General features: G+C 44.2%; 1 protein-coding gene across 1 annotated transcript; it reads left to right on the top strand.

Moving 5' to 3' along the window:
- The first annotated feature begins 629 nt into the window (after positions 1 to 629).
- On the top strand, positions 630 to 23824 carry LOC118786127 (ephrin-B2a-like). The gene is made up of 5 exons (XM_036541187.1): positions 630 to 1447; positions 9143 to 9426; positions 17293 to 17385; positions 18249 to 18362; positions 20016 to 23824. Exons 1-5 carry the CDS (start codon positions 1323 to 1325, stop codon positions 20417 to 20419), a joined length of 1020 nt encoding a protein of 339 aa, XP_036397080.1. The 5' UTR covers positions 630 to 1322; the 3' UTR covers positions 20420 to 23824.
- Positions 23825 to 27797: the final 3973 nt, after the last annotated feature.

Genomic DNA, 27797 nt, shown 5'->3' with positions numbered 1-27797 from the left:
TCACAACCAATCAAAATCAACATGTTTTAGTCGCCGAGTTGCTTCTTGCTTTTCCAGCACTGGTACAACGAACCAAACACGAACGTAAGACAAACATTAGTCAATAATAAACATTGTCATTTATAGTTTCAGGACTGACAGGTACCCTACAAAATGTATTCCAGTCGTTTTTGTGTTTGATTTTATAAACGGGCAAGCCAGCTTCTAACGACGTCTCAGTGCACCCCTACTTTCAGTGTTTTGGAGATTTATTCTCATAAGCTGATGAGTGTTTCCACAGGCTGTTTGCCAGGTGGAGTTACAGTAAATGGATGGTAGCCTCTAATCATACATGTTATTATCGGCATTTTCTTTATCGCTTTAGACTCAATATCTTCTTTCTCTGTTGCACGATATTACGGATATAATGCAACGTAATTCGTCAAAATGCATTGCATCTTAAATTTTCTCTTTTGTTGATTTGCGGTAAAAGTTGCAGACACGTTTAGTTTGATTGACTGAAGTGTTCACGTTGATTTACAGGGATCTACCCAATGAACATATACGTGGGCGGAGCCAAGGGAAAGACACTGCTTCCAAATATTCCGTCTCACTGTGGCTTTCAGTTACTTGCAGCCTGGGCTCAGCATAGCATCTAGGCGCCCTGTAATTTTGCAAACCAGTTCCACGGATCTGCAGGACTCATTCGCAGCAATCCTTTACAGCTGAATCGGACTCTGGAATGAGAACTTTAACTTGACTTTGATTGTTAATTTTATTTTTTATTTTTCATTATCAATATTATTTTTTATTAATTTTACAATCTGATTCGCAGATTATTTGTTGTTTGCTATGGGAATACATTAGAATCGCGCTTTTATTTTTTTTTAACTACTCTTGGAGAACCCATGCAGTTGGATTGATAACCTACCTCCTTGCTTGGCGATTCCCGAGCAAACCGCGGATTATTGTGTGCATATTTCCGTTCGGGGAAGGGACATCGGCAGCGGTGTTGGTCGTCCTGATCCAAGGAATGTACCCCATTCACATCGGATCACTAAAGAGTATTAGCGCGGTGTCATCTGAATGAAAGACTGTCGTGCGGCTCAGTTTTCCCCTCTCTTGCATTCGGGAGGAGATCGGGAGCTGTCCGGGTGCGTGGGAGAATTACGCGCTCGCTAAACGCGGCCGCTTGTCTAGCGTCGTGGGACTGACTCAGTCTTTTCGTGGGGATCTTTATTTTTTTCCCTCTGGAGCAGGATTACAGAGTTTGGTTGTGTGTCACAGTCACTCTCGTTCATTTCCCCCATTATTATTACAATCTCAGATTGTGATCTGCCGTGATGAATGCAATAATGGGGGACTCGATGTGGAGATACTATTTCGGAGTTTTGGTCATTGCGTGCAAGGTGAACCTGTCCCGTGCGACGATTTTAGAGTCCATCTACTGGAACACAACAAATACCAAGTAAGTAAATCAAGCACACACTCACACGATTCATTTTCATTTAGCCGTTAAGAGTGTCCAAGATGGTTAAAATATATGGCCGCATATTTAAACAAAAATATTGTGCGCTAACCTCACTCGTTGTGCACTTGCCTAGTGGTCAGAACTATTTCCTCTATCCGCGTGAAAGAAAAACCCGGTTAAGTATCTGATTATTATCTCCGGTAAGCTTCGAGTGCGTTAGTTCGTTGAAATATTTGGTCTGTTCCGTGATATGCCGTTTAATACATACCCACAAACAAGCCATCAAGAACAGAGGGGACGCAATACAAACCTCTGGTTACAAGGTATATCTGATGCCTGCGATACATTTCAATGTTTTTATTCGAATTATTTGAAAAGTGTATTTTTATTAGTGCCATTTGGATAGTTCAAGATCCAGTAACGATGCACGTTCAATTCTTCAAGTCCTCAAAAGACAGTCAAGTGAATACTCTGAATTTTATCAGTAAATTTTATTTCTCTTTCAGCCGAATTGCATTTCCGCACATTCTCTGTGGTGAATAATGCCTTGTTTCAGAAATTATGTTCTTGTGAATAAAATAGAAAAAGTTACTTCTTAAAATACAAAGGACAAATTGTACCAACCAACGGAATCGGACATTGTAGTCAGCTATGATTTTTACAGGTAGCTGTAAATGAAAGTTCAGTTTTAATTATTGTAAATATGAATATAAAAATCCCAGTCAAAGATTTTGTGTCGTGCTCTGTTCTCCAAGATGAATTTTAAAGCTTTCCCTTTATGCTTAAAAGAACAAGTCACGTTTTATTTAATGGCACAACGATGCGTTTTATTTATACTTGAAACAAACTTCTGCGCCAAGGAAAACATATGATCCCTTTGTTCTGAGAAAGTCTTATGGCAATTAAAAGAAAAAAGTATGATACACTTTGACTGGGCAAAAAGTGATCTTGGTGTGCATAGTCTCATTGCAAATTACGATATGGTATACTGGCTTTACGCATTGACCTAATTGTCCGAGATCGTTAACCACACAGTCACCACACACACACACACACACACACACACACACACACACACACACACACACACACACACACAGTTGATAGCCTGCTTTATGTTGTTTTTTATGCAAACGTGGTCATATTAGCATCCACTGCTAATTTAATTCATATTTGTGGGAATTAAAGATAATCCCACGTGACGACTGTCAGTGCTGAGTTGCAAAATAAATATTTGAAATTCAGATTATGAATCAATAGGGCCTAACCGGGATGTCAGGGGTCGTCCTCTGTCAGACATTTCGTCACACTGAATCCCGAGTTTGATCAGTTACTCCGGGTTGGCTCTCGAATTCGTGAAGGAAATCTCTCTCTGGTTCTCCTCAACCATTGAAAACGTATTAATTCATAAATAAATATCAAACGACAGTTGGCCAACGCGGATGCTGAACAGGTGCTCTTTGGTGGCTTTTTGATGCGACAACTACCATCTTTTAAACGAGACACTGTGTACGTGCATGTTTCCACTGGTTAAGATAGTATTTATGTCTATACGTATATTACGTATATTGATTGTTTAAGAAGGCACCTGTATCTACACGAAGGATATTGCTGCTGCTGTTTGTGAAGGCCCCACTAAGAATAACTCACCGCGCCCATTATTATTTCTAACTTACATCCCTAGAAATTGAGTCAGGAAGGAGTAGATTCAACTGTTTCGCATTACGCACCGAGTCTATTCCTAGCTACATCGGTTTGATTATGCGCACATTCGGACTGTACACGTATGTCAGTTGGTCAGAAGGTAAAAGCACATCATAAACTCCTTTCTATAGTTGTTGATTGGTGGTAGGCTAGTTAATTAATCGATGAAATCAGATTTAGAATCTGAGATAGGACGAGAGGAGCGGCGTAAAGCCATCTGACGTTATGAGATGACGCTCCAAGTGGTTATTAGATCATTGATCAGCAGGCAGTTAGCGGCGGGGAGGGAGGCGAGATGGAGCTGATAGTTTTACGGATGAGGGAATTCATGCAGGATTTGGGTTGACGGTAGCTCCGCTGATCCGTAGCAGAACGTCTGTTGCCATATATAGGTCTTTACAGCGTGCATATATTTTTTCTTTCTTTCTTTCTTTCTTTTTCTTTCTTTTACAACGTTTCTGGTTGTATGAAATACAACATCTAAAATGTAAAACAAAGTATAGCCCAAAGTAAATGTGTCATATCAGAGAGTGTGTAATTACTTGGCTGACTATTTGATAATCTTATTTTTTCCGAAAGGCTATCTTTACTATTTTGTTTTAAAATAATAAACGTGGATGCACGGTTCTTCCGTCACACATTTACCAATCCAGATACGTGTGTGTGGGAGCGCGGTGGTAAAGCAACTTTTAAGATTTTTCTCCCAAAACCCATGTAAATCTATCTTTAAGAAGACAATGCTCCAAAATGATACTCCAAAAATGCAAGCAGAGAAAATTTGTCTACTTCATAATGTAATTGTAGAAGTTACACTGGGAACATGATACAGGGGTTGTCTTTTTGGTGGTAGACTTGGGCATTTTACTTTCACACAAGGCTTCCTTCTCATTTTTGTGGGTAGTGGGTAAAAAAAAAGAGACACTAAGCCATCCAGTTGCCTTCATTTGCCTTCACTGAGCAATGTCATGTGTTGTGTGAACATGGAATAATATGCAAACCACAGGGCCTTGGCTGTCAGTTTAAAGCTCATTGTTGTTTACGCTTTACTTGAACCAGTGTGTTAGCTCTATAAAGATTTCCCCTCCTGGTAATCCATTTTGTAGTTCAGCCCGAGAAACAAAAGTGAGGCCTTGCTTTACACATTTTATTTCGGGGGAATCAGCCGTCACTGCAGTGTAGTTCATTAGGAGATTACACCGCATACAAACCCTTTGTAGGCGTGACGGCGAATGGAGACGCAGATCCCCACGCGAATGAATGAGAAGGGGGTTCCCAGTGCCCCCGGAGGAAACACTAGAAGCAAGCTGATTTGCTTTGCACTGAAGAAAAAAAAAAACCCAGGTTGATTTTTTTTTCTCCTCTTTCCATTTTACCAGGAGGGTGGCAGGGATTTAAATGAAGAAAAGAAAGAGGGATTTGGGGGGGAAAAAGTTAAATCCTCCCCAATTTATACAATGTACAGAAAGGTAGGGTGAAAGGGGGGGGTTCCCTTGACAACATATAGAATAAAAGTTTAGGCTCAAGCGTGCATATCTGAGGGAATGAGAGCGAGAGGGAGCAGAAAGGTTGGGCTCTAGGGGCTGTGAGGTTATTATGTAGAGACAGAGGAGGGCCTCATTGGCCTGGATTATAGGATGAGAAGCAAGATGGGCCAAGGGCTCGGGGAGGGGATAGGGTGACAGTTCACAAAAAAGCATAAATGCCCCTCAGATCCCCCCTCTTGCCCGCCATGGGGTGACAAGTCAAGGCGACACGGTCTTTACTCCCGTCTTATTCGCTCAGACTCATTGCGTATTCATGTTCTGAACTTTGTTGCGTTTAATAAAACCTCCATATAAGGAGAATGACTGAAAGTCAGAGTTTTTTTGTTAACCTCCTTTCCCCCTGCTGGGTCCTTTCATGGAAGCTGTGGAGAGTTAGCCTGTCCATTGGGTAGGATTATGCTGAGATTGTCTTTATGTTCATTGGGTGTTAAGGCCAGATATAGGCCACATATAGGCAGAGGTAACTACAGATGGAGCAAAGAGTAAGCTCTGTGGTCTTTAACGTAGGAGAAACAGAGACAGAGAACCTGCACCATCCTCAAGCATATATTAAGCATATATTAAAATGAAGGGGCTGTGAAACATAACCCTTGCTTTGTCGGGCGGTTCTTGCCTCCTTTGTTGAGTTTACATCCTTTCTTAATGGTGTATACTACCTATCAATATTGAATAAGAGAAGAGGGGGGAATCAAGGGATTGAAAGAAGGAGACAGACACACGTGAGAGAGAAAGATATATTACAGGTTCTTCTAGCAGCAGATGTGGTGACTGCAAGCTCAGGAGAAAAAACAAAACAAAAAAAGGTCACCTTGTTGGAGGGAAAAAAAAATTAAATGACAAAACAGATGTCAGCTAGTGGATGTACTTTCAATCCTTTTTCGCCAGTAAGTCCCGGGTGGCTTTAATCAGGTATCAGAGGGAAGGAAACGCTGAATCGGGATGAAGCACCTGTGCCCATCCTTGCTGGAGTAACCTGTAATATCCTTTTGCCATGATCATGCCTGACCTTTGCCTATGAGCCCGTGGCTGGTCCACTCTGGCCAGCCATGGGTGAAGTTATTCCATAGATCACATGCTGTAATGATCAGTGATTTCTTCACTTTTATAGCGGTCTGGAAGCAGCGCCTTCCAAAGCTGAAGCTTTAGAATTCTGTGTACTTTGCACATTTCCCCCTAAAAGACAATTAACAAACAATGAATACTTTTTTCTAAGGTTGCATATTTTTTAAAAGCTTGAATTCCGCTCCACCGGTGGACAATCCTTTGTCCTGTGTCTACTTCACAGAAATGTTACTGAGGAGGATATTGAGAGTGAAAAAATGGCCCGACGCTCTCCTGCATGTCAGTACCCCCACAGACCTGTGAACGGAGCTACTGCTTCTCCGTGGTCACTCGCATCCGAGTGCCTTTCAGTCTCCGTTTGATAATAATGGCTAATGGCTCATTCAGGCCACTGTTTACTTGTTAACAGCAGAGCTGAGGGTGATAAACGTCTGGCAGGCTTTGCTGTGTCATCCTGGCCTTTCTCAAGCAGGCCTCGGGAATATTTATGACTCTGGGGGAAGAATGGCAAACAACAAAAGAAATGGGAGTGGTGTCGGGGGTGTGTGTGTGTGGGGGGGTGGGGTCCATGTGTGTTGGGGGGGTGGACCAAGTGTGGCTCGAGGAGGAGCTGAAGCCTTTCCCCAAACATGAAAAGGAGACCTGGCTTTTATTTGTTTACCCCCATGCTCCTCTGCACCAAAATGTGTCAGCCTGCACAGCTTGCTGATCAGATATGCTGCCGCTGGACTGTAGCTGTCATGTTTTTTGCTGAAGTAAAGGGAATGGTTATAATGACTCTGTCTGTCCGCAAGCGGTGTGGCTGACCTTGTCTACCTGGCGTTTTATTTTAACGGCACCAAAAATGGATGCGATTTTGCAGGTGGGCTGATTGCACATGCGACCTGAGAGAGATACGAATGCCCCTGGTAGCACTCGCTGACTCGCGGGAGGCTTTCAATCATGTAATTTGACAGTTTGCTCTCTCTTTTTTGTATTGATTTGGCCTCTCAGATCACTGTGGAGAAAATGAATGTGAAATATGAAAGAGACATATTTTGGGAAGCATTTTGGAAACCTCTTTATTTAACAGAGAGATAATGTGATAGGGTGGGGTTTGTTCTGGGGAGGCCTCTCTGATTCTCCCTTTCAGTCTCTCCTGACCAATGCAGGACAGTCCAGACACCGAAAATTATCTTGCTGTTCCAATAACACCTCCATACCGCCCTGTTTCTACACATGCACTTTGGAGCACATTCTAAAACACAGCGGAAGTGTGTGGCCCAAAAAAAATAAATAGCAAACAAAACGCCAAACAATGCGCCACTGTCTCCAAACACCAGCTAACGGGTTACAAATGTATACAGTTAAAAATAGCACCTAAGCAAAAGGAGTGAGCTATATGATGATACACACATCATATACCTGCCTCTCTTTCTCTCGTCATACTGATTTACATTATATCTAGTGAGACCTCTGTGTGCACCTGAGCCTGACGTCATGTGACACCCGTGACACATTACAGTGTTGTTATATTTGCTGTTTCCTGTTGTGTCGTGTTGCTTGTCTGATGCCATGCCAGTAATGCCTCAAAAACTGAAACATGAAAAGACTAAGACAAAAGTAGAGAACAGAGATAGTAATGTGAGATAGAGGGTACATGTGCGTTTCAGAGAAAGTCAGACAGTAAAAGTATGTGGAGCTGCACGTGTACGCACGTGTGTGCGTCTAGGTGGTTTAGTATGAAAGAGGGATGTAGAGGAGGTGACGTTTCAGCCACTTCTGAACACCTTGTGGCCAAGCACACGGAGGTAGACTGTTTGATCTCAGCTATTCAAAGCGAGCAGAGCCAGAGATAAGGAAGCGCAGATACAGATCTCTTGTGTGCTCTTTTGTTGGGTGTTGATGATGCTGATGATAGGTTTGAGGGGATTTGCATAGCTGGATTTGCTTGAGAGCGTGAGGACGGCAGTAAACTGCACTCAGCACTGGGCCGCGGCGACAGAGGGAGATTCAAGCACTCTCGAGAAACAAGACCCGGCTCGCCTATTTCGCCACTCAGCTTTTGGCTGCCTGTCTGTCCAGGCCACCATGGGGAGAGTCATATTTTTAACAATATTTATTCAATACTGTGTGTGTGTGTGTTTGTGTGTGTGTGTGTGTGTGTGTGTGTGTATGTGTGCGTGTGTGTGTGTGTGTGATGGAGCATGTGTGTGTCTTTGCTGCTGTATACTGTTCATTAAGGTATAGATACATTGGGTACATTTTTGTTGATTAAAAGGTAAACTGTATATTGGTGTTTACAGCATTTTCAGGCTATGAAGCCCTTGTTTAGATGCAGCTGAAGTGGAAGGCCTGTGTATGCCGAGAGCGCAGCAAGCTCTGCACCGGACTCCCCTCTTTGCCTCTTTTTCGTGTAGACTCGTTGTATAATCATCCAAGACTCTGATTCAGCTTCTCGTCTTTCCCTGGAGGTCAGAGTTCAAACACTGGGCCCGCTGCCAAAATGCTCCAACTCAGCGCAGGCAGGCGAGCAAACAAGCAAAAAAAAGTTATTTATATTTCATGCATTTATGTACAGTAATATTTGTGCGGACCTGGTGGGCCTGTCCCCTCGCCTGAAGCGGGGGCAGAAGTGAAATCGCCCTGGGTTCGATATCTTTATTTCTGCAGTGCAGGCACCACCAGCGGGGTTTTTTTTTTTAAAATGCTGTTGGTATGAGTGCATCTGCAGGGGATTGTGGGAACGGCAGCAGGTTACAGACGGTCTGAAGACCAGACGGAGCCCTGCTCTCGCAGCTGAGCACTCCGTGTGTCTGAGAGTGGACACGAGCCTGAGAGAGGATGAGAGGATGTGAGAAGTGTCTAATCTGTGCGGACATGACCGACGACCCACACTTATGCTTATGCTAATCTGCACCCGCTCTTCTATTTTTATAGCTCCGTGGTGGAATAACAGGACAATAAAATTGTTGTTTTTAACACTTCGTGTTGCGTGAGAGTGTTTTAATAGCTTAATTGGAAGCTTTACTTTGAGGTGAGGTGGGTTTTTATTTTTAGAGAATGTGAATGTGTTAAGCAAGACCCAGGACCTTTGTGGAGTTTTTTTTCCTGTTGCTCAGCCATCTTAATATGCTGAGCGATTTTCCATCGACATGGTATCCAAGCTGAGCTCTTTTCACTTTCCAGTGCATGTACTGATACAATGTTTGTACGCGCTGCAGCAGTACAGTGATCATACAAAAATACAATTGGTGCAATTAATAATTGAATGGTTGTTAATGATTTTAATGTTCTTACTTATCCCCCTTTTCCCAATATTCTAAACAGGTGAAAAATGATGAAAGTGGTGTAAATTGTGAATCCTGTTAACTGTATTCTGTCTGTCTCCATTCTTCTCCAGATTTGTCCCAGGCCAGGGTCTGGTCCTGTACCCCCAGATCGGGGATAAGATGGACATTGTGTGCCCGCGGGTGGACGGCGGGGTGGGCGAGGGGGTGGAGTATTACAAGCTGTACATGGTCCAGCGGGCGCAGCTGGAGAGCTGCACCATCACCAAAGCGGACACACCCCTGCTGAACTGCGTCAAGCCCGACCAGGACGTCAAGTTCACGCTCAAGTTCCAGGAATTCAGCCCTAACCTGTGGGGCCTGGAGTTTTTGAAGGGTCGGGACTACTACATCATCTGTGAGTATCTCCCATTGCTTATGCGGGCTTGCGTCTGCAGGCCAGCAAATGTGTGATGCTTAGGGTTTGTCAGGGATCAGCACTGGTGCAGTGTCTTTGCGTGTCATCCTCCACATGGCTACAGTTAGGCCCATGGGTCAGAGTACAGGAGCACAGGTACACCTCCATCTGTCCCTGCTCTAATAAGGATAAGGAAGCATCTTTGTGTTAGTTGTGCTACTCTCTTTGCTGTGGGCTTATTCGTTAATGTAAACACTAGAAGACCCTTTAATGTAATATTTGTAGGGATGTTTTTTTTTTTGGTTAGACCAAATAGCTGAAACCCAGCCTAATCAGAGACATTATCCCACTTTCAAATATTAAAACATAGTGGAAGTGAGTAAAAGAAAAGAGTAGATGTTCCAACCATGTCTCTGCGGTATAACGCAAAGTCTTGCTGTGAACCTGAAAGGGAGGGAGGCGCTTTGAAAACCTCACTTCTGACTGCTACATGAATACGAGACACGGCCTGATTACTCTCTCCCGAAACAAAGTTATCCAAGGTAAATACAAGGTGCCTCTGCTCCAAAAAGACCTTCTGCAAGGCAGAGGCTGACTGACGCTGCCAGATACGTTGTTGTCCACATATGCACTGCGTGCTCATTCATTATTTATGAGTGTATGTATTTATTTCGCCCTCTGCTATTCCCCAAGATGAGTTTCTTTAATAAATCGTTGTCTGGTTTCCCGAGGCTTTCTTCTGTACGGAAAACGAGCGGGTGGTGGTGGTGGTGGGGGGGGGGGGGGGGGGGGGGGTGTCACGTGACCACCGGGGCGGAATGAATGATTCAGTGGAAGCTCTGGTCCTGCAACTTGTCTCCACAAAGGAGACATTTGCATAGCATTCTTGCAGGCAGAAGGGCTGCGTCTCCCCCCTGAACTTACTGGTTGTGGCAGCCCAGGAGCTCAGGAGAAGCGTTTTGCCCTCGATCTGACTGCATTTGCAAAAAACACACAGCTCTTTTTTCAGGCACATCCATTTTGCCTGCGCTCTCTCTCTCTCTTCTCCTCTCCTCTCTGTCTTTGTCTCTCTCTGTCTCTGTTTCTCTCCTTCTCTGTCACATCATTGATCAGAAATTGGAACTCTTTCTTTCCTTTCCATTCTCGGTTGGAGCAGAAATCCAATTTGATAGTTAAAAGTACAATTCTTACTTTAAAAAGCGGAAATCCAATTATGCAACAGTTGCAAATTCTCGCTTTCAGGCCCTTTAAAGAAATGCTAATGCATTCCCCAGAGAAGAGTCCATTTCTCCAAATGTGCATGGCTCTGTGGCTCTGGAACTCTGGCTCTCAGAGGAATTCAAATCAGGAAAATCCCAGGGTGTCTTAGTGTTCTGTAGGCCTGTTCTGTGGACCAAAGGCTAGTGAGCATAATCCACTCATCCTGTGTCACTTCATTTAGCATTTAATTATTTTATCTGCATAGAATGAGCAGCTAATTAAAATCTCCCTAATTCCAATAGGTGTTCTTGGGTGGATGTCTTAATATTTGCAAGAAGGAAATGTGTTTATTTCACTTTTCTTCATCCAAAGAACAGAAATGTGTCAGAATAAGAGAAAAAAACTAAGCAAGATTATCAGTGTGAAACGTATGATTTCAGAGGGGAGGGAAATGTTTAAAGATAAAATCATATCAAAATCCTCCAAAAAATATAGAGCAGGCTTACAGAGTTTATCAGTTCTGTCTCTTGTTGTGCTGCGCTGCTGAACAGCAGAGAGAGGAGGAGGGAGAGGGGTCCGTGGGAGATGCGGTGATTCACAGGTCTGTCTGAGATTCAGACTAGACCCCTGCCCTCACCTTTTTTCTTTTCTTCCAGTGGCAGCTGCTTTGCCTAATGACTACAGAACTGTTTTGCTGCTACCGTTGTTTCAGGAGTTTGTCTGTGAGACAGCTGAGCATCTGAGTCTTGAAAAATGTTTATACTCAGGAGAGTGTGCTAACTGCAACATTTAACTCTCCATTTTTTAATTCACCCCTCACCGACTCAGCAGGTTTGTATAGCTCATTCCAAAGCTGCGTTATTTATCTCCCATGCGCCTGCGTGTGCCACATGAAAAAAAAAAGAGAAAAAAAGAAACACATTTTGAATGTACTCTCAACACGATAACCCACAAAGCTGCTCCAGTTTGGAGGCAAGTTTGATGTGAGCGTTTGAGGCAGTATGGCCTCCAGCTGGGAGCTGGGAGAGAGACAGTTATCTGATCTAAATGGTCCTACTATGACTGCTAGCGAGCCCACCGTGAGAGAGAGGGAGAGAGAACAAGAGAGAGAAAATAAGAGCGAGAACAAGAGAGAGAGTGAGCAGCTGGAACAACGTCGCTGTGACATTGAATGAAACATTGCGCTCAAGGGAGGAAATTGCATTAGGGTAGTATTTACCATTTTCGGAAACTCAGTCAAACTAAATTGACCAGAGAAGTGGAGTGTCCCCCGCATTCCCAGTTGGTGTTTGCCGCGTTTGTAGGGGCAGCTTCACGCCAAAAAAAGACCCCCTCCCTCAGACGGAACGGTAAGGGGCGGGGGAAAAGAGGGTGGCTGGGAGCGCGGACGAGAGATGGGACGAGAGGCGAGCTGAGCCGCTGTCCCAATCTGCCGGCTCCCCCTGTCAGAGTGGATTAGGGTGTCTGGCGCTGAGCGGTGCTAACCGGCTCGTGACCCCGGCAATGTGGCGACGCTTTCACGCTTTGTGAGCAATCTGGGGGCGGTCACTGCGTCATTAATATCATTACTGCATCTGCATCTGCGTCTCTGTCTCTGCCTTCGTCTCTCTCTCTTAGTAACATAGACTCTGTTTCTGTTGCTGTCCTTATAGTTATTGTTTTTTAATGCAGAGTCACTCTCTGTTAAGGTACTTTTTTTCTAAGGAAAAACAAATAACTGTGCGACATGCTGCCGTCTGTGCTGTATGACAAGTTCAATCATACTGTTTGATGGAGGATTACTTTTCCTGTGCATGACCTTTGTGCTCTGAAAAATAGCAGTGAGTAGTTTGATTGGAATCTGTCAGGTTATAGTGGTGCCACCCAAAGCAATCAGTCGTAAACAAGGAAGAGTGCAAATGTGTTCCTGTTGTAGGTCATGATAAAGGAGCTCTAACTATTGGTGCAAACAAATTGTGGGAACCATAATTCCTCCAGTCATCCTTGGCTCTTCTTGCTCCATCTCCTGCTTCTGTTATTAGTAGAATTGGTTTTATGCTCTTCTGTGCATCACAAATATGGGTGGCCATTTTTTTCCTCCTGCCACTGCACGTGCCAGTGAGGTTTAGCCGCAAATGTAGCATTAGTGTCTATTTCTATTTCTTTAATATGTACACACACGCACGCGCACGCATGCACGCACACACACACGCAGTTACTGCATCTGTCATCCGCCATAACACACACAGCCTGTATTTCATAAACTGTCTTTTCTGTATTAGTGTCTTAGTCTTTCAACATGTCAAGGCACTTTTCTGGCATGAGATAAGGCAGGTGACATGAAACAACACTAAATGGCATATACAATGACGCTATAATAGTCTTACAACTATGAAAAAAACATCACATGTCTTCATTTCAATCATTTGAGTGACAGCCACAACGATGGCAGTAACTAAAATAACGTGGATAAAATGAAAATGTCTGTTCTCTGTACACATACAAACTGGTTGTTACTATCTGTGTTTCTTCCTTTCTTGCTCCACGATGTTCCCATTCACTAGGCATGTATTGTGATGGCCTCCTATATGATTGCAGTTGTGTGTTAATTAGACTTATGCACACAAATACAGAGTGGCTTTGTTGATTAGTTGACTGACTGAGGTATTGAGCAAACAGATGAAAGTGCTCTTTACCTTTTTTGGGTTAAAATGCTGTTGAGAGTGTTAGTGTAGTTTTGTGAGGTGTGAAGTGTAATTTACCACAGAGTGACATGCGGAGTGATGTATCGAGCGTTGTTAGCATTAGCGTTGTTTGCCACTGTTGTGATGTGCACACCTTGCATGCCTGGAACTGGGCAGGGCTACAGCCCGCGGTGTGTGGAGAGACAGATAAGCTCCACACTGAACCCGACTGCGGTTGCATTAATTTCTCGTGACAGGAATCGTTCCAGCTCTAAAAGCCCTGTTTCCCCTTTTCCCCTCTTCGTGCGTGAAGAGAAAAGAGAACAGCAAGCACGCGGTTTGTCAAAGGCAGCCCTGGAAAAGGCCTGTGCCATAGCCGGAGCCGAATGCGTGGGTCCCGTCACATCTGCGCGCTGGGTTAGTTTGTCTTCTTCGGAGTGTGATTTTTCATCATGAAACTCCACTCTGCCGGCTCTGCATGCATGCTGCCTCTGTGTACATCCACTGTTGTCGGTGAGAGCGCCTCGTTCAAATAGGCTAATTCCAGCTCTAATGCAGGCCAAGTGTGGGGTGGGGGATAATACTGAGAGAGTAAACGATGAGAGAATAAAGTCACCAATATGTGGGGACATTTGAGTGATTGTGGTCGGGGGGAAAAGAGATACGTCACATAAAAGCTCTCACTCCCGGACATCTCTTTCTCACTCAGAAAACTCTCTTCTCTCTCTCGCTCTCTCCCCTCTTCTTTCTGTGTCACCCTCTGTCACACACACTCTTACCTTTTCCTTATAACTCTTATCTACACACTAAGCTTTAAGACTGGGTGCAAAAAATCCAGATGTAGAATGCATGTATGAAGTGACTCCATCCAGTCTGTATGCAGTTTACCAATGGAAGAAAGATAAAAAAAGGTTTGCATTCTCCTGCCAAATTCATCCAGAATACTCAATTCAGAAACCACAGTTCTGTTCCATACCTTCTTGATTCCAGTTTCCTGTGGAATGGATTTAAAATGGAGTTGTAGCTACACAGTTATTTTAAAGAGGAAAGATTCATAAAAGGGAAGTTGGCTTGGTTGCAGGGATAAGTCTGTTGGTTCAGAGTGACTAGAACTTAAACAGGAGAGGTGTGTGTTCAAAGGAAGGTGTCTCTCTACTTTTAGTGGTGATACTGTTCTATTCTGACATGGATCTGTTCTCTCCTGCTGGGATCATACAGAGAGGGCTTCCTCTCTACCCTGGTTTGTGTGTGTGTGTGTGTGTGTGTGTGTGTGTGTGCATGTGTGTGATTATGATGTGTGGAAATTCGATGATTTTAGAAGGATTTATGAAACGTGAATACCCGCATGCACACACACACACACACACACACACACACACACACACACACACACACACAAACAATTGCAAGCCTTTAAGAAGCTTTGGTCATGTCACTACGTGCTGAAAAGCCAGAACTCAGAGAGAGAGAGAGACCATCCTGCCATATAACATTGGAATATAGCACAGAGTAAAACCTGATTACATACACACAGTGTCGATTTGTAATAAGTAAAATGAACTGATGAGGGGAGAGAAATCCCAGAGCAGAGCCTGATTTTAAAGTAGGTTTACAGGGATTCCTCAGAAGCACCTGCTTATTTTTTCCTCTTCCGGTTGCAGAAAGGGCTTTAACATGGGGAGAGCAGGCGGGGAAGACAGAAGATTTGGGTGGGTGTGTGTAGGGGGTGGTGGGGGGTACCATGCATGCCACGAGGTGCCTGTCCCTTAGCATAGTGGCAGAGGAAACGCAGGCCAGAGTGCACTGGCAGCAGGCCAACGGCTAAGCCCTCGCATCTCATTAGATGTGTGTTACTGACCCGATGGAGCACAAGCTGGTTACAGGTTGCAGTGTGCTGTCTCTCCCTCTAGGGGCAGCATCGCAGAGCTGTGCACGTGAGCCTGCGGGCCACATAACACATCAGTTGACTGGAAGCGGCATCACATGGTCCGGTGCTGTTATTTTTTACTGCTGCTCCGGCTGGAATTGCACGCTAGGCGGGCAGAACACAGGAGCCCCAGAAAAAAAATCTTTTTTTGTGTGTTGTTAATTTTTAAATCTTTTTTTTTTTGCCCCTTGCAACAGCTGTTAAAAGAGCACTTTGTGTCACATGGCACCTCCTTTCAGGCCCCTGATATATATCAGCAGTCACTAGACAAACTCATCCCTTTGTTTGCTATCTGCTATTTCTGTTTTTAAAGGGCTTTATGTCCTTGAAGCACTTTTTATTCAAACGTTTGTGAATAGCTCAGCCAGTCACTAACTCACGCCTCACAGAGAACAGAGTGAAAGATTTTTTTTTAATTACAAGTGACATGCTCAGGAGTGCCCTTGCAGTAATATCATATTATTCTCTAGAGTCATCAAGAGTCTAGTGGCTCATAACCTGTTAAGGACCAGTACCTTACTTTTTGCTTTTTTTTTTTCCAGGACAGTTCAGTGCTGTCAGTTTGGCAATTACTCAGGCCGATCGACTCCAAGTATTTGAAATGTTCTTACAGCACATACACTCCTAATTTATAATTGTAGTGAGATTTTAAAATGCTATTAATAGAAAAAGATGCAAAACATCCCACTCACCTGCCATTAATGTGCACTATGCTTTACTGCTTTGGCATCATCTTTGTATAATAAGCATAACATCAGTTCTTTCAGAAAAAAATGTTTCAATAATGTCATTAACAGTGCATTGTCATGTCAAGTCTGAGCGTGTTAAATGTTTGGATTTTTGTGTAAGAGAGGCATCTGTGCAAGCAGTTTTAATGTGAGAATGTGTGCATGTGTGTGTGTGCGTGTGTGTATGTGTGTGTGCTTCTGCGAGTTAGAGAATATGTGTGTGAATATTTCAGTGTTTATGATGGCTATGACTGGGGGTGCTGTACGATTCTGCTCCTGGCTCTTGCTCCTGTTAGGGGGTTTGTGGTTTAACTTGATGGAACTCGTATCTGTCAAGCAGGTATTAATGACAGGAAATGTTCCATTCTTTCAAATCCCTGTCCCTCCCACACATTCTCCCTCACCGCCATCAGAGTTTGTCTTTGTTCTCTCTCTATTGAGCAACTAGCTAAGCAAGTCCAACTATGTAAAGTACGGTATAAGCAGCAGCACACACATTATGCAGGCATCGCTACATGCAGGGTAAACAAGAAAAATAATGTAGTAGAAATGATAGCTAAAAGTGATAACCAACAATTGTATGTTAAATATCACAATACCAAAAACAGTAATGTCTTTGACACATTTAAAGTGAAGGCGAGAGAGTCATGAACTGTGTGACTCAGCTCATTTGCAGCTTTGACCTCTGTTGTCACCTCTTTACAGTCCTTCTTTTAATGCAGTTTTTCCACATGTGCATTGAAATTACCAAGACTCACAATTTTGTTGTGTAAATCATTGCAACGATGTAACCAACAAAAACAGACATGTTGTTGAACCAAAAACGATGGCACAATAAGTTAAGGTGTTTCAGCTGAGTGCCGTGTTTTAATTTTCAACACCTCATAAATGTTTTGGCTGCAATATTTGCGCTTCTGTGTTTTGCATGTGTTGTCGCTGTGTAAGTCATCGTGGGGTTATGCACTCGCTCGTGTCGTCTGTATTATTAGCCCATGTGCTGCCGCTGCTTTAACCCCCCTGTCCCTGTCACTACATTATACATGAGGCGCCTCTTTAATTAGCCAGAGAAACCAGTTTCAGGCTGTTGGTTTGCGCAGGGGACTCCTCTGTACCACAGCGGATAACCAGCAAACAGAAATCACTTTCATATTTCTGTGTGGGGGGAAAAAAAAGCCGGTCTGTTAAGACAACATCAAGTGCAAACACGGCTCCTGAGAAGGGCTGCTCGGTCTATGGGACGCCGTCTTTTATTAGTAACACTAATTAGAAGCTCAGCCCTCCTAGAAGTGCTCTTTAATGTCGTGAAGGTGCTGGTGGTGATGGCCCTGTTTTTTTCTCTCTCTCACAGCTACATCTAATGGCACCATGGAGGGGTTGGAGAACCATGAAGGGGGCGTGTGCAAGACCAAATCCATGAAGATCGTCATGAAAGTGGGGCAGAGTGAGTACTGCGACAAGAACTCTATCCTTTTCTTCCATCCCCCTCATTTTCTGTGTCTTCGCATCCCTGATTTATTCCCTGCCACTGTCGTAATTACTGAAGGCAGGTGTGGGACTGGCAGGGTGCGTTAATACAGCCTCGGTGAATGAAGGTCACAGGGTGGGATTGGCCGAATAAGTCCGTGTGCGTTTAAGCTTTGTGTGTTGAAATGTGAGCGCTGGGCTTTGAGCGATTTCCTGTGCGCCGTGAGCAACGGCCGCCGGCTGCAGCCGGCCCGAAGCAGACTCCGCTCCAGCCCCTGTCATCCCTCAGTCTGAAATTGGAATGTCATGTGGACAGCTCTCCCGGAGCTGGGACAGCTGTCCCGGCTGAATCCATCTCCCGTCTCAGACAGACATGGCGCTCTGAGGCCTAGCTGAGATCCCCAGCCCTGCTGCTGCGCTACTCTCCCATTCAGCTGAATCATGGGGGACGCGGAGCGGTGCCATGCATTCAATTTTTCCGTTCCGCACTTTAACGCTTGCTGTGCCTCCTTACTGTAAGGGCCCGATAAGCCGTCCTAGCGCACCATACCAATTCAGACTGAAGGCTTTCAGGTCGAATGTTGTGTTTTGTGCAGCCAGCTAAACATGGTGATTTCTCCGCATTTTGATTAATAATGATGATTTTTGAATAAATCAATTAATAGGCTCTGCCTTGGCAATTCCCGACTGTCTTGCCTGTCAGAATTTGAAACTTTGAAGGCTGGTCGAGGAATTAATAATGAAGGGCATCGTGCAATCAGGTGAAAACTGTTATAGGGAGTTAAGAAACGTCCTCATTACGACTGGACCCGTGTTTATGCATGTGTCTGTTCGTTCCAGGTCCGTCCGATCCAGTTTCATCCAAAGATTACCCGACCAGGTACCCCCCGAAGCACCCGGACGGAGGAGGAAAGGACCACGGCAGTAAAGAGAATGATGTGGTGGATAAGCACGGTAGGTCCTTTCATCAGGGCCAGGTGGCAACTTGTAGAACCACTGCATACCAAATCAAAGGAGCGAAACCGCATGCCTGATTTTACAAGGTGCAAGACTGGCAGTACCTGCTTGCAGGAGAGGCAGTGAAGTTTGCACTCTCAGGGCCAGATCGGGTCTTATGTAATGAGGTAGACCTGAAGGCAGGGATGTGCTGAAAGAGATGTTGGTGAAATTTACATCACAAAATAACATGAAGGCACTTTTTGAGCTAAGGGCTGCTGAATCTCCCATAGAGTTATAATGGCAAACTGGAGCGAACTGAAGTGTGTGTGTGTGTATATGTGTGTGTCTGAGTGAGAGAAGGGATAGACACATCTACTTTTGCCAAGAATTAAAGGCTGTCTATGAAACAGGCTTCTGTTGGCCTGGAGGACTTTAGTTTTTCTTGTTGTTATGCTTTCCTCTGGAAAGCGACATGAAGTGACATGAAGAAAAGTATTCATTCACCTGTCTGTGAGCTCAGAGGCAAGCGTATTCTCTTGGCATATGTTTTTTGATATGGTATTTGTATCTTTATTAAATTGCTGTTACATTTTCAGAGAACAGCTCCATTTACAAAAAAAAAAAAAACAACAACCAAAAAAACCCATCTGACCTACACTAGCGTGCTGTCCTGCCGCAGAGCTGGTGACCTGCTTCATATTTTCCTGTCCCTGATCCCTCTGACGGTGGGGCCCTGAATGGGCCGATGTGCCGCTAAATCCGGCCTGGCACCCTGCTCGCAAACCTCAGCGTGTCTCCCCCTCCCTCTCCAACCGAGAGCATATGGGCATCAGAGCAATGAGCAGAGAGCCCGGGGGCCCTGTGAGCCCCCCGCAAAAATGGCTAGAGGGTCTCAGCCTGAGACACGCGCGAGAGATTACCGAGCCGACGGCAGGTATTTTTTTTTTTTTACTGTTTACCGTATGAGACTCCCACCATCGTGACCCGATATTTAGACTTTCTCATTATTCAGTTTCTTTTTGCAAAAACATTAATTCAGGCTTCGGGTTAAAACAGCCGCTCGCTGAATTTGAATAGGGAAAAAAAACGAGACATGCCTTGAAGGCTGGTCCAACTCCTAGTCGAGGAGTTCCTCATTCTCGGCTGCTGATGATGAAGAGAGAGTGAAGAGGGCAGGGTTAAAAGCAAGAATGGGAAGAATGGAGAAGTGTCTCCCGGTGCTGAGGTTTTACATCGATGGCTGGTTTTCTGTGCTTGCCAGTTGCACACAGCAGAGCAAGCCGAGTAAGGCGCGCGACAGAGGTCAGAGACCTGTTTGGTCACTGGGCTGTCTCCTGTATGGGGAGAAGGTGGGGCCTAGGAGCAGCTGAATCCTGCAGTGCATGTGTACTTTTTTTTGGTAACTTTTATTTCTGGACCCTTGTACCCCTGGCAGAGAGAAAAGTGATCGCTTAGACATATAGGATGTTTCTTTCTGTTTTTCCTCCTGGTTATTCACTTTCTTTCTCCTTCTGTTTTCTTGTGGTGTATATGTGTACTCACTTGCTTTTTCTCCATGCTCTGTATAGGTGTGTTCTCTCTCTCCCTTCCTCTCTCTCTCTCTCTCTCTGTCTCTCACACGTCAGTTGTTGCATATTCGCTCACTCTGCCCCTCCTCCCTCCCCACAGACGCCTCGCAGAGAGAGGGCGAGACTGACAGCAAGGGCGGCAAGCCGTCCAGCATAATCGGCTCGGAGGTGGCGCTCTTCGCCGGCATCGCCTCAGGCAGCGTGATCTTCATCATCATCATCATCATGCTGGTGCTGCTGCTGCTCAAGTACCGGCGGCGGCACCGCAAGCACTCGCCCCAGCACTCCGCCACGCTCTCGCTGAGCACGCTGGCCACGCCCAAGCGCGGCAGCGGCGGCAATAACAACGGCTCCGAGCCCAGCGACATCATCATCCCGCTCAGGACTGCCGACAGCGTCTTCTGCCCGCACTACGAGAAGGTCAGCGGGGACTACGGCCACCCCGTCTATATAGTCCAGGAGATGCCCCCACAAAGCCCCGCCAACATCTACTACAAGGTCTGAACTCCAACTGGTGTGAATTCGCTGGTCACTGATGCCCTTGTATTATTATTATTCTTATTGTTATTATTATTATTATGGCTAATGTTACATCTATAGTTACGATGATTCTGGAGAACTCCTGGTAAGCTGCTGTCTGGGGTTGCCCCCCCCAGTGCCTCCTTGTTTGTGCACTATGGCTGAGGGTGGGGAGTGCGGAGCCTGGGGAAAAGGAGGGAAGAAGAAAGAGCAGCAATGAAGGGGTGGTGACCTCCCCACCTCAACCTGGGTTCCTCCTAAGAAAGTGACTCTAAGCCTGACTCAGAGAAAAGGAGAGGGAGGTGAAATGAGAGGACTGGCTGGACGTTGGCTCATTTCAGCGTTCGTTTCTCCCCGTCGCCAGAGACGTTGTGGGGATTCAAAGCAAGAGCTGTGCATGGACGATCACGCAGGGCTCCCGACACGTCCCGTCTAACCCACGGACGACGTTCGCTCATGAACAGTTTTGACATTTCTTAATTGCTTCTCCGCTTTAAGTCCCATTTTTTCCTCATCGCCCACCATCTGTTTTTAGTGTAATTTTCTCACTATTGTCACTTGAAGGCTAAAAAAATCGTATTGTTTGATTATAGGTTTTAATGTTTCTCTTTCTCATTTCAGTGTTGTTCTCTCGCAAAATTGCTCTTGAACCTTGAAATTGTCTCAGATCTGTCCTGCTTGTGTTTTTTGCGCTGGCCATACATTACATAGACACAGAAATGATTTAACACACAGTGGCCACAGGGTAGAAATGCAGAGATGGGGGGAAGGGGAGGTGAGGGGGAGGATGAAGGATTTGTACGTTAGTCAACTGGACAAGATGGGGAGCGTGTCTGATGTCTGTCTGTCTCTGAGTGAAGACTCACCGCCTGCTCTGGTGTCAGGCTGCCGGTGGCAGGGGGGAGGGGCAGCAGAAGATGAGTGCAGCACTTTTTAAAGCGCCACCGCATCCATGCAGCAGCAGCAGGGGTGGTGGTGCTGCTTTAAAACAGCCAATCAGAGCCTCTCCAGCTCTTTTTTTAGTTGAGCTATGAATAGTGTCTAGTTACCTTTGTTGTTCGCCCCCTGTAGGGTGGAGGACTCAACTACAAGAGAATAGGACTGGCTTCAAGTTGGCTCTGGGATAGAGGGAGAGTCGATGAGTTTAAGGTACAGGCAATAAGAATAAAACCTTGCCTTACTGCCGTTTAACTGAATAGATTTAAAAAGAACCCTAGTCTAGCTCAGCAAAGCCCTTGGCACCAAGCTGTCTGTCTGTGGACAGAGCCAAACTCTGCCGAAGGGCCACCACAGGGTCATTACTGGGTCACTGCTGGGTCACCAGAAGAAGTCTGGTGCTTTCCCCAACGCAAAGCACATAACATCAGCCACTAACTCACTCTTTCCATTTCATTTTAGTGTTTTTATCTCTTCGCTTTTCTTTGCAGATAGATGTACCATTTAAAGGGGAGATGTAAACAGACATGAGAAAATAAAAAAAAGAATTTATTTATGATAGATGCATGGAGCACAGGTGATATTTTGGAGGATATGAAAAGTTAGTACTGTTTTATGGTAAATGCACATTATGCAAGCTAGGTTTTTATGATTATCATCATTTTTAATTCCCTTTTGTACTTTTTTCCCAGACAAATGTCTAAGCTGCCTTTTTAAAAACAAAGGCCTGGAGAAGGGGAAGGAAGGGTCAGCTTGGACTGATTCCCTTGGGGGAAAAATATCTCCGATTGATAATGGCTAAAATCAGTATACATGCACAAGAATGAGTTTGTCTCGGTGGTACAGTACTCTGGACTGTGCAGAGTAAGAAGCTGTGATGCGTCAGACAGGTCTAGCCCAGTGTTTCCACAGCATATCCCACACTGCTGCACTGTAGCATATCCCACAGGATGATGGGAAAATTCCCATGTTCCCTTTCTTTAGACTTTTTTTTTGTGTGTGTGTACATAAGTGTGTGTGTATGAGTACCACCTAAAGTCAAACAGTAAAGTAAACGGCTATTTTTGTATGATCAATGCAAATTTCCTTTTTATTCTACACTTTTACATGTTACGACACTTGTAACTGCCTGAGGTGAATATGTCAAAAGACAAAAACAGGAACGACAGAAAACCAGAGGGTATGAGGAATGGTGGTGGCTTTCACCTAGTTAGTCCAGTAATTTGCATTTTTTTCACTCCTTCATTGAGAACATGACTCCTACCACAAAATCAAGCCTTGTGTGACCTGAGCCTGTGGCTCTGCAAGGAGCTACAGTCTGCAAATATGCAATTTTTATCCATGTTTTAATTTTTTAACAGTAAGAAAAAAACACCCATAAAAAGTGTTCTTATGGTAATAATGGCAAAGTACGTCACGTGAACCTGCTGTTAGTTAATTATTTTACTTTTGATTTGTGTTATTTTTTTGTAAACCGGATCCTTCAGTAATGTTTTTGACTCTGTGCCGTAGTTATGAAGTAAACTGTGAAAAAAAAAAAATAAGGCAACATGCATCTGGTAGGTTACTTAAGGAAAGCATAAACAGAAAACAAAAAAAACAATTGTTTTAGTTCCTGTCCGACTTGGGCAGAATATGACAATCTTATTAGTTTCTTTGAATCTGAAGACCTTACCCAGCAAGCACATAACATTCTAATAACATTGCTGTGACGTTATATCAACTTGATAGAAATGCTGCAACGTTACAGCAATGTTGTAACAACGTTGAACGTTAGCTGGGCTTTGCGTCTTTAGGCTACTGTAAAATGCCTTGCTCTTATGGTCAGCCCTGGTCACTTGACTCTGAAATTTGCACCGTACAGCTGTAGTTAAGATATTGTAAATACGTTAACGTTTGTATTGTATATTGAACCTGGGTTGTTACAATAGCCTTATTCACCTTTTAAAAAAAGTCAACATAGAAAAAGTGAGAAAAAAAAAACAAAATACACAACAGTAAAACTATGTACTTTTTGGTTACCAACTTGTGTAAATATTGAAAAGAAACCTGACAAAAGTTTTTTTATAAACTCTTAAGTAAGATGTTTTGTATAAATTTTGAATTTTTTGCAATGTATTTTAGCTAGAGCTCGTCAGAAAGCCTGTATCCTCCCATCCCCCCCCTTTTGCACTGTTTCATGGAAATTTGGTTAAAAAAGAAAGGAAAAAAAAATCTTGCCAAACCGACTGCTGCATATTTGTGCCATAGGTGTGTACCATAAATATTTATTTAATTTGTTTCTTTTATTTTGTTTAATTTTTGTCCAGTTTGTAAGTAACAGTATTATGATTGAGTTGTACGTTTGTCTCCCTGTTTTCTTTAGTCTGTTCCGGGTTCTAGGTGGCTTTAGTCCTGCCCTGCAGCTGACATGGCCAGGCTGTGAATAATGACACACATTCCACCTGTCTATTACAAGCGGAAAATGGTTTTTCAATAAAATGTTTTTCCTATGGACTTGGTCTCTCTGCTAGTCTGTTTGGGAGTGGATTGAAACAATTTCACAGCAGGTCAAGCTAGGCAATATGCGCGTTGCTGTGTGACATCTCTGGAGTGTAGAGTATGTTTGAAGTTGTGTGTGGTGTGTACATGGATCTTTGTTGAGTATATTTAGCTGTAAATATATTAAGACTCTATGGGAATTTATGTTAATAAGGCCATGCATGTGTAAGCCAGTGTGTGTGTGTGTGTGTGTGTGTATAAGGGAGGGGTTGGCACTTTGAATGGGACACTTAGAGTCAGGAGTGAATTGGCCAGGGTTTGATTTTGTAATGCATGTTCCCCGAGGAAGGGACCCTCTCTTCCCCTGCAATGAAATAAACATACTGGGGAATAAGCCCTAGGGATCCAGGCTATATTCTGGGTCATTCAAGCCCTTCCCAACATTCAAATCAACTCCAACTATCTTAGCCCTGGTCTAGTATGGCTTGCCTGAAACAGGTCTTTCTTTCTTTAATCTCCTGATTTCATTTTCTGAGAGCTCATCTGAAACTATCACAATGGGTATAGTATAAAAAAAGATATCTAGAAGTATTTGTGTATGTTTTTGAAAAGAGTTTGAAGACTGTCCTGGATTGAGACAGATCCTTTCTCAGTAAGAGAAATTAAAACAAAGTTCCCCAATGACTGTGGATACCTCCTCAGTTCCACGTGGTTCTCCTAAATCCATCCTCTGTTCTCTTTTTAGAAAGACCACAAAAATACTTTTATAGCCGATGACGCGCTTCGAGCCCTTTAATGTGATTTTTAAATTGAGGAATCGCCAGCTCAGAGGAGAAGAAGCCGGCTGGAGCCGAAGCCGCTCTCTGCGTGTCTCTAATTTAGCGCCATTAGGAGTTGAAGGGACAGCCAATTATACGCCGTGGAGATGAGCTCTTACGAGTCATCGAGTCAGCCACATGACTCAGTGTAAACTGCGAAACTCCTGAACTGGCACTCTGTCCTAATTAAAACCTCACATTAGGATGAGGGTGGTCAGTTTGTGTATGAAAAGAACCTGATAAGGTCTGCAGTTACTCACATCCATAAACGACCCTCTGCTTATTTTTGCACAAAAGCCAGGAATCATATAGTGGCTTTCTAGGGCTGTACCAGCTGAGCCCAGAACATCGGTTTGAACATTAGTACATCTTACCCAATGGCCTTGTGTGCAGCATACTTCCAGTTTATCCCATTCAGCCTGGTGACAAATAACCTATACATACAGTATAACTTTCACACAAGCTGCATGTGTCATTTTTGTTCCCAATACTCAACACAGTGGCCCAGGGATTTATGCCATATTCTGAGGTAATTGTGGCACTGATCATGCTAATTGTACATCATATGGCTTCTCCCAGCAGAATCGCTTCAGTGCTATGCATTGAGTGAAAGAAACTCTCTCAAAGGGGAAGCAATGAGAGATGTTCTTTTTCTCTCTATGTCTTGTGAATGGCTGCCATCCTTGTTCATAAAAACCGACAGTGCCCTTGACCAAATTTATATTTTCGAGTGTATGAGTGAATAAGTCACCACGCCACTGTCCCTCAGCACAGTGGCATCATCAGAAAGAAGAGGAATGATTAAGAAGTTTTCTCTGGTTGCTGATTTCATGATTTTTCTCCCCATAGTGAGATTCATTCTCATTTAGCTGCAGAGGGAGGTCTTGTGTCTGTGCAGGCAATGTGGTTTTGTGATTTGGGCATGTCTGTCTGCAGGTTATTTCTTTCACAGAGTTTCTTTTCCGAGCCTTTTTGAGCTTTTATATGGGCCTTCTTCCTTGCATTTGGTGGACACATATAGAGGTATTAAGGCTCTGAAAAAAACACCATTGCTTTTATGCAGTTTGGATTTCTGCTCTGCTCCAGCACAGGCAGTAAAAAGAATTACATTTTTTTTCCTGGGAGTTGAGTGCGGTTGTAGAAACGGTGTCTGAACCTGCGGCAGTTCATTAAGCAACAGTGACACTTGAGCGGTGGAGGGCTGTCTGTGTGGCTGTAGTGGCTCATAGAGCTGCACTTAAAACACTGAGCACTTCCTGGGTGAAGGAGTCATGAAGAGGCAGAAAGAGAAAGGGACGCTTCAGTGAGGAGAGGTCAGAGGGAGGGTTTAAAGTCCGCGGCGTTGCTTTGGAATGATTTTCCTCCTTTCATTTCAACACCTATGTCCCCCCCCCCCCCCCACACGGATAAACAAAAAAGCCACATCTCTCCCTTTGATTTTTCTCTCCGGCCCTCCATCACTCTTAGCTGTTCTCTCAAGTGGGGAACCAACGCAGATGCCAGGCTGAAGTCAAGATCCCTCTGGATGTGCGTCAGGGATCAAAAGTGTCAAGGGGAATCAAATGGTGCCAGGGGAGCGCTAGGCAAAGCACACATCTCCCACTCTGATCGCGCAGTCAGATCGGCCTCACCAGAGGAGGTCTACAGAGGCGATAAAATTAAAAGAACATTAACACCCCACCCTCCCAGCCCACACTACAGTTTACTCAGTGATGAAAAAAGATGTAATGACCTTAATGATTTAATGAGTTTTTCAACTGAACTCTCAAATGTCAAAATGGCACACAATCTGCCTGATACATTCTATCAAACTTTCCTGTACACAGAGTGACCGCACCTCTGTACACATGGTTTTGTATAGATTTATGATGCATCAGTAGATTTCCCCTTTCAGGTTGTCTCTGGCCCTGCCTGCACTTTTGGGAATTTTTGTGAGGTGTCGAATCTGCTGAGTAAAAAGGGACACCAGGGGGGCTTCCTGCGCTCCCTCTGCCAGCATCAGCCCACGGTGTCAGAACCACACAGGGGGATTTTCATGATCCTCTTCCTGAAATGCACTGTCACCAAAGTGCCTCCCTCCCCGGGCTGTTGCGTGCCAAATTTGACTCAGCCTCCCCCCCCCCCCCCCCCCGAGGGCAACAACCTGTTTCAAAATGATTGGGTCCTGAAACCCCCTAAGTCCTACTGTTGTCCTGTTATACTGTTAATACACACCAAGATATTCTGGATTCTCAGAGCTTGCATCAATGAATGCACTCAGCCTCACGTGGGTATTTTAAAGTGCTGGAGAAAAGGGAAAAGCCTGATTAGTATTTATTTTTATTCATGCTTACATTACAAAGAAGAGCCTGTTATCAGGGTGTTGAGGTTGTGCTATTATTATTATTATTTACCAATGTTTTGTGGAGCGTGACTGAGTGGAATTGGTGAGATTTTAATCCATCCCAGGGAAATAAAAGACATGACAACAAGGCGATTCTTTTTCATTTGCATTGTTTTGCATTTGTGAGCTAATATTTTTGCATATATGAATATAAATTGACAAATTAGCTGCTTTCAGCAGTGATTAAGGAACATTAATGACAGGTTAAAGCGTTGTGACATTTCTTGAGGATCAGCAGAGTGGATCCAAATGCTGGGGTGTTTCCCCTCAGATGTGTTAAATTCAGGCCCCTCCTCTAACAAACGTTAATAACATTATCACTGTATCACACTTAGTGACTACAACACAGAGATCCCTTTATCTGAACGAGAGACAGGCATGTGGCAAGATGTGTCCATGGTCTGAAGGAGTAGAGCATCTTCAGAGAGAGAGAGAGAGAGAGAGAGAGAGAGAGAGAGAGAGAGAGAGACCTACAAAGAAAGAGATTAGGAGAATTAATTAGGAGTGTTACCCTCTTTTGTTTCTATTCACAAAAACAATGCTTGTTCTTCCTTTTGCAGGTGAAGGAATATTCTTTGCACCATATTGAATATGAAATTAATGTTACGTGAGAGGACACGCACATACCCTGTTAAATTAGTTTTCAGTTGAACAAAAAGTCTCCCTTCCCCCTCTCTCTTTGACTCTTCTTTTCCTGAGACTCAGAAGTCATAAACCTGCCCTTCTTTTACAAAAATGAGGGGCA

Source organism: Megalops cyprinoides, chromosome 11, assembly GCF_013368585.1.
Source record: "Megalops cyprinoides isolate fMegCyp1 chromosome 11, fMegCyp1.pri, whole genome shotgun sequence".
In the NCBI taxonomy this organism is placed as follows: domain Eukaryota; kingdom Metazoa; phylum Chordata; class Actinopteri; order Elopiformes; family Megalopidae; genus Megalops; species Megalops cyprinoides.
This window is presented reverse-complemented; position numbering and strand designations above follow the sequence as displayed.

Bases quoted from the DNA above. Each gene is read 5' to 3' on its own strand.
- LOC118786127 (XM_036541187.1), top strand. From the start codon at position 1,323: ATGAATGCAATAATGGGGGACTCGATGTGGAGATACTATTTCGGAGTT. The intron at 1,448-9,142 runs GTAAGTAAATCA...ATTCTTCTCCAG, and splicing joins TGGAACACAACAAATACCAA to ATTTGTCCCAGGCCAGGGTC. The intron at 18,363-20,015 runs GTAGGTCCTTTC...CCCTCCCCACAG, and splicing joins TGATGTGGTGGATAAGCACG to ACGCCTCGCAGAGAGAGGGC.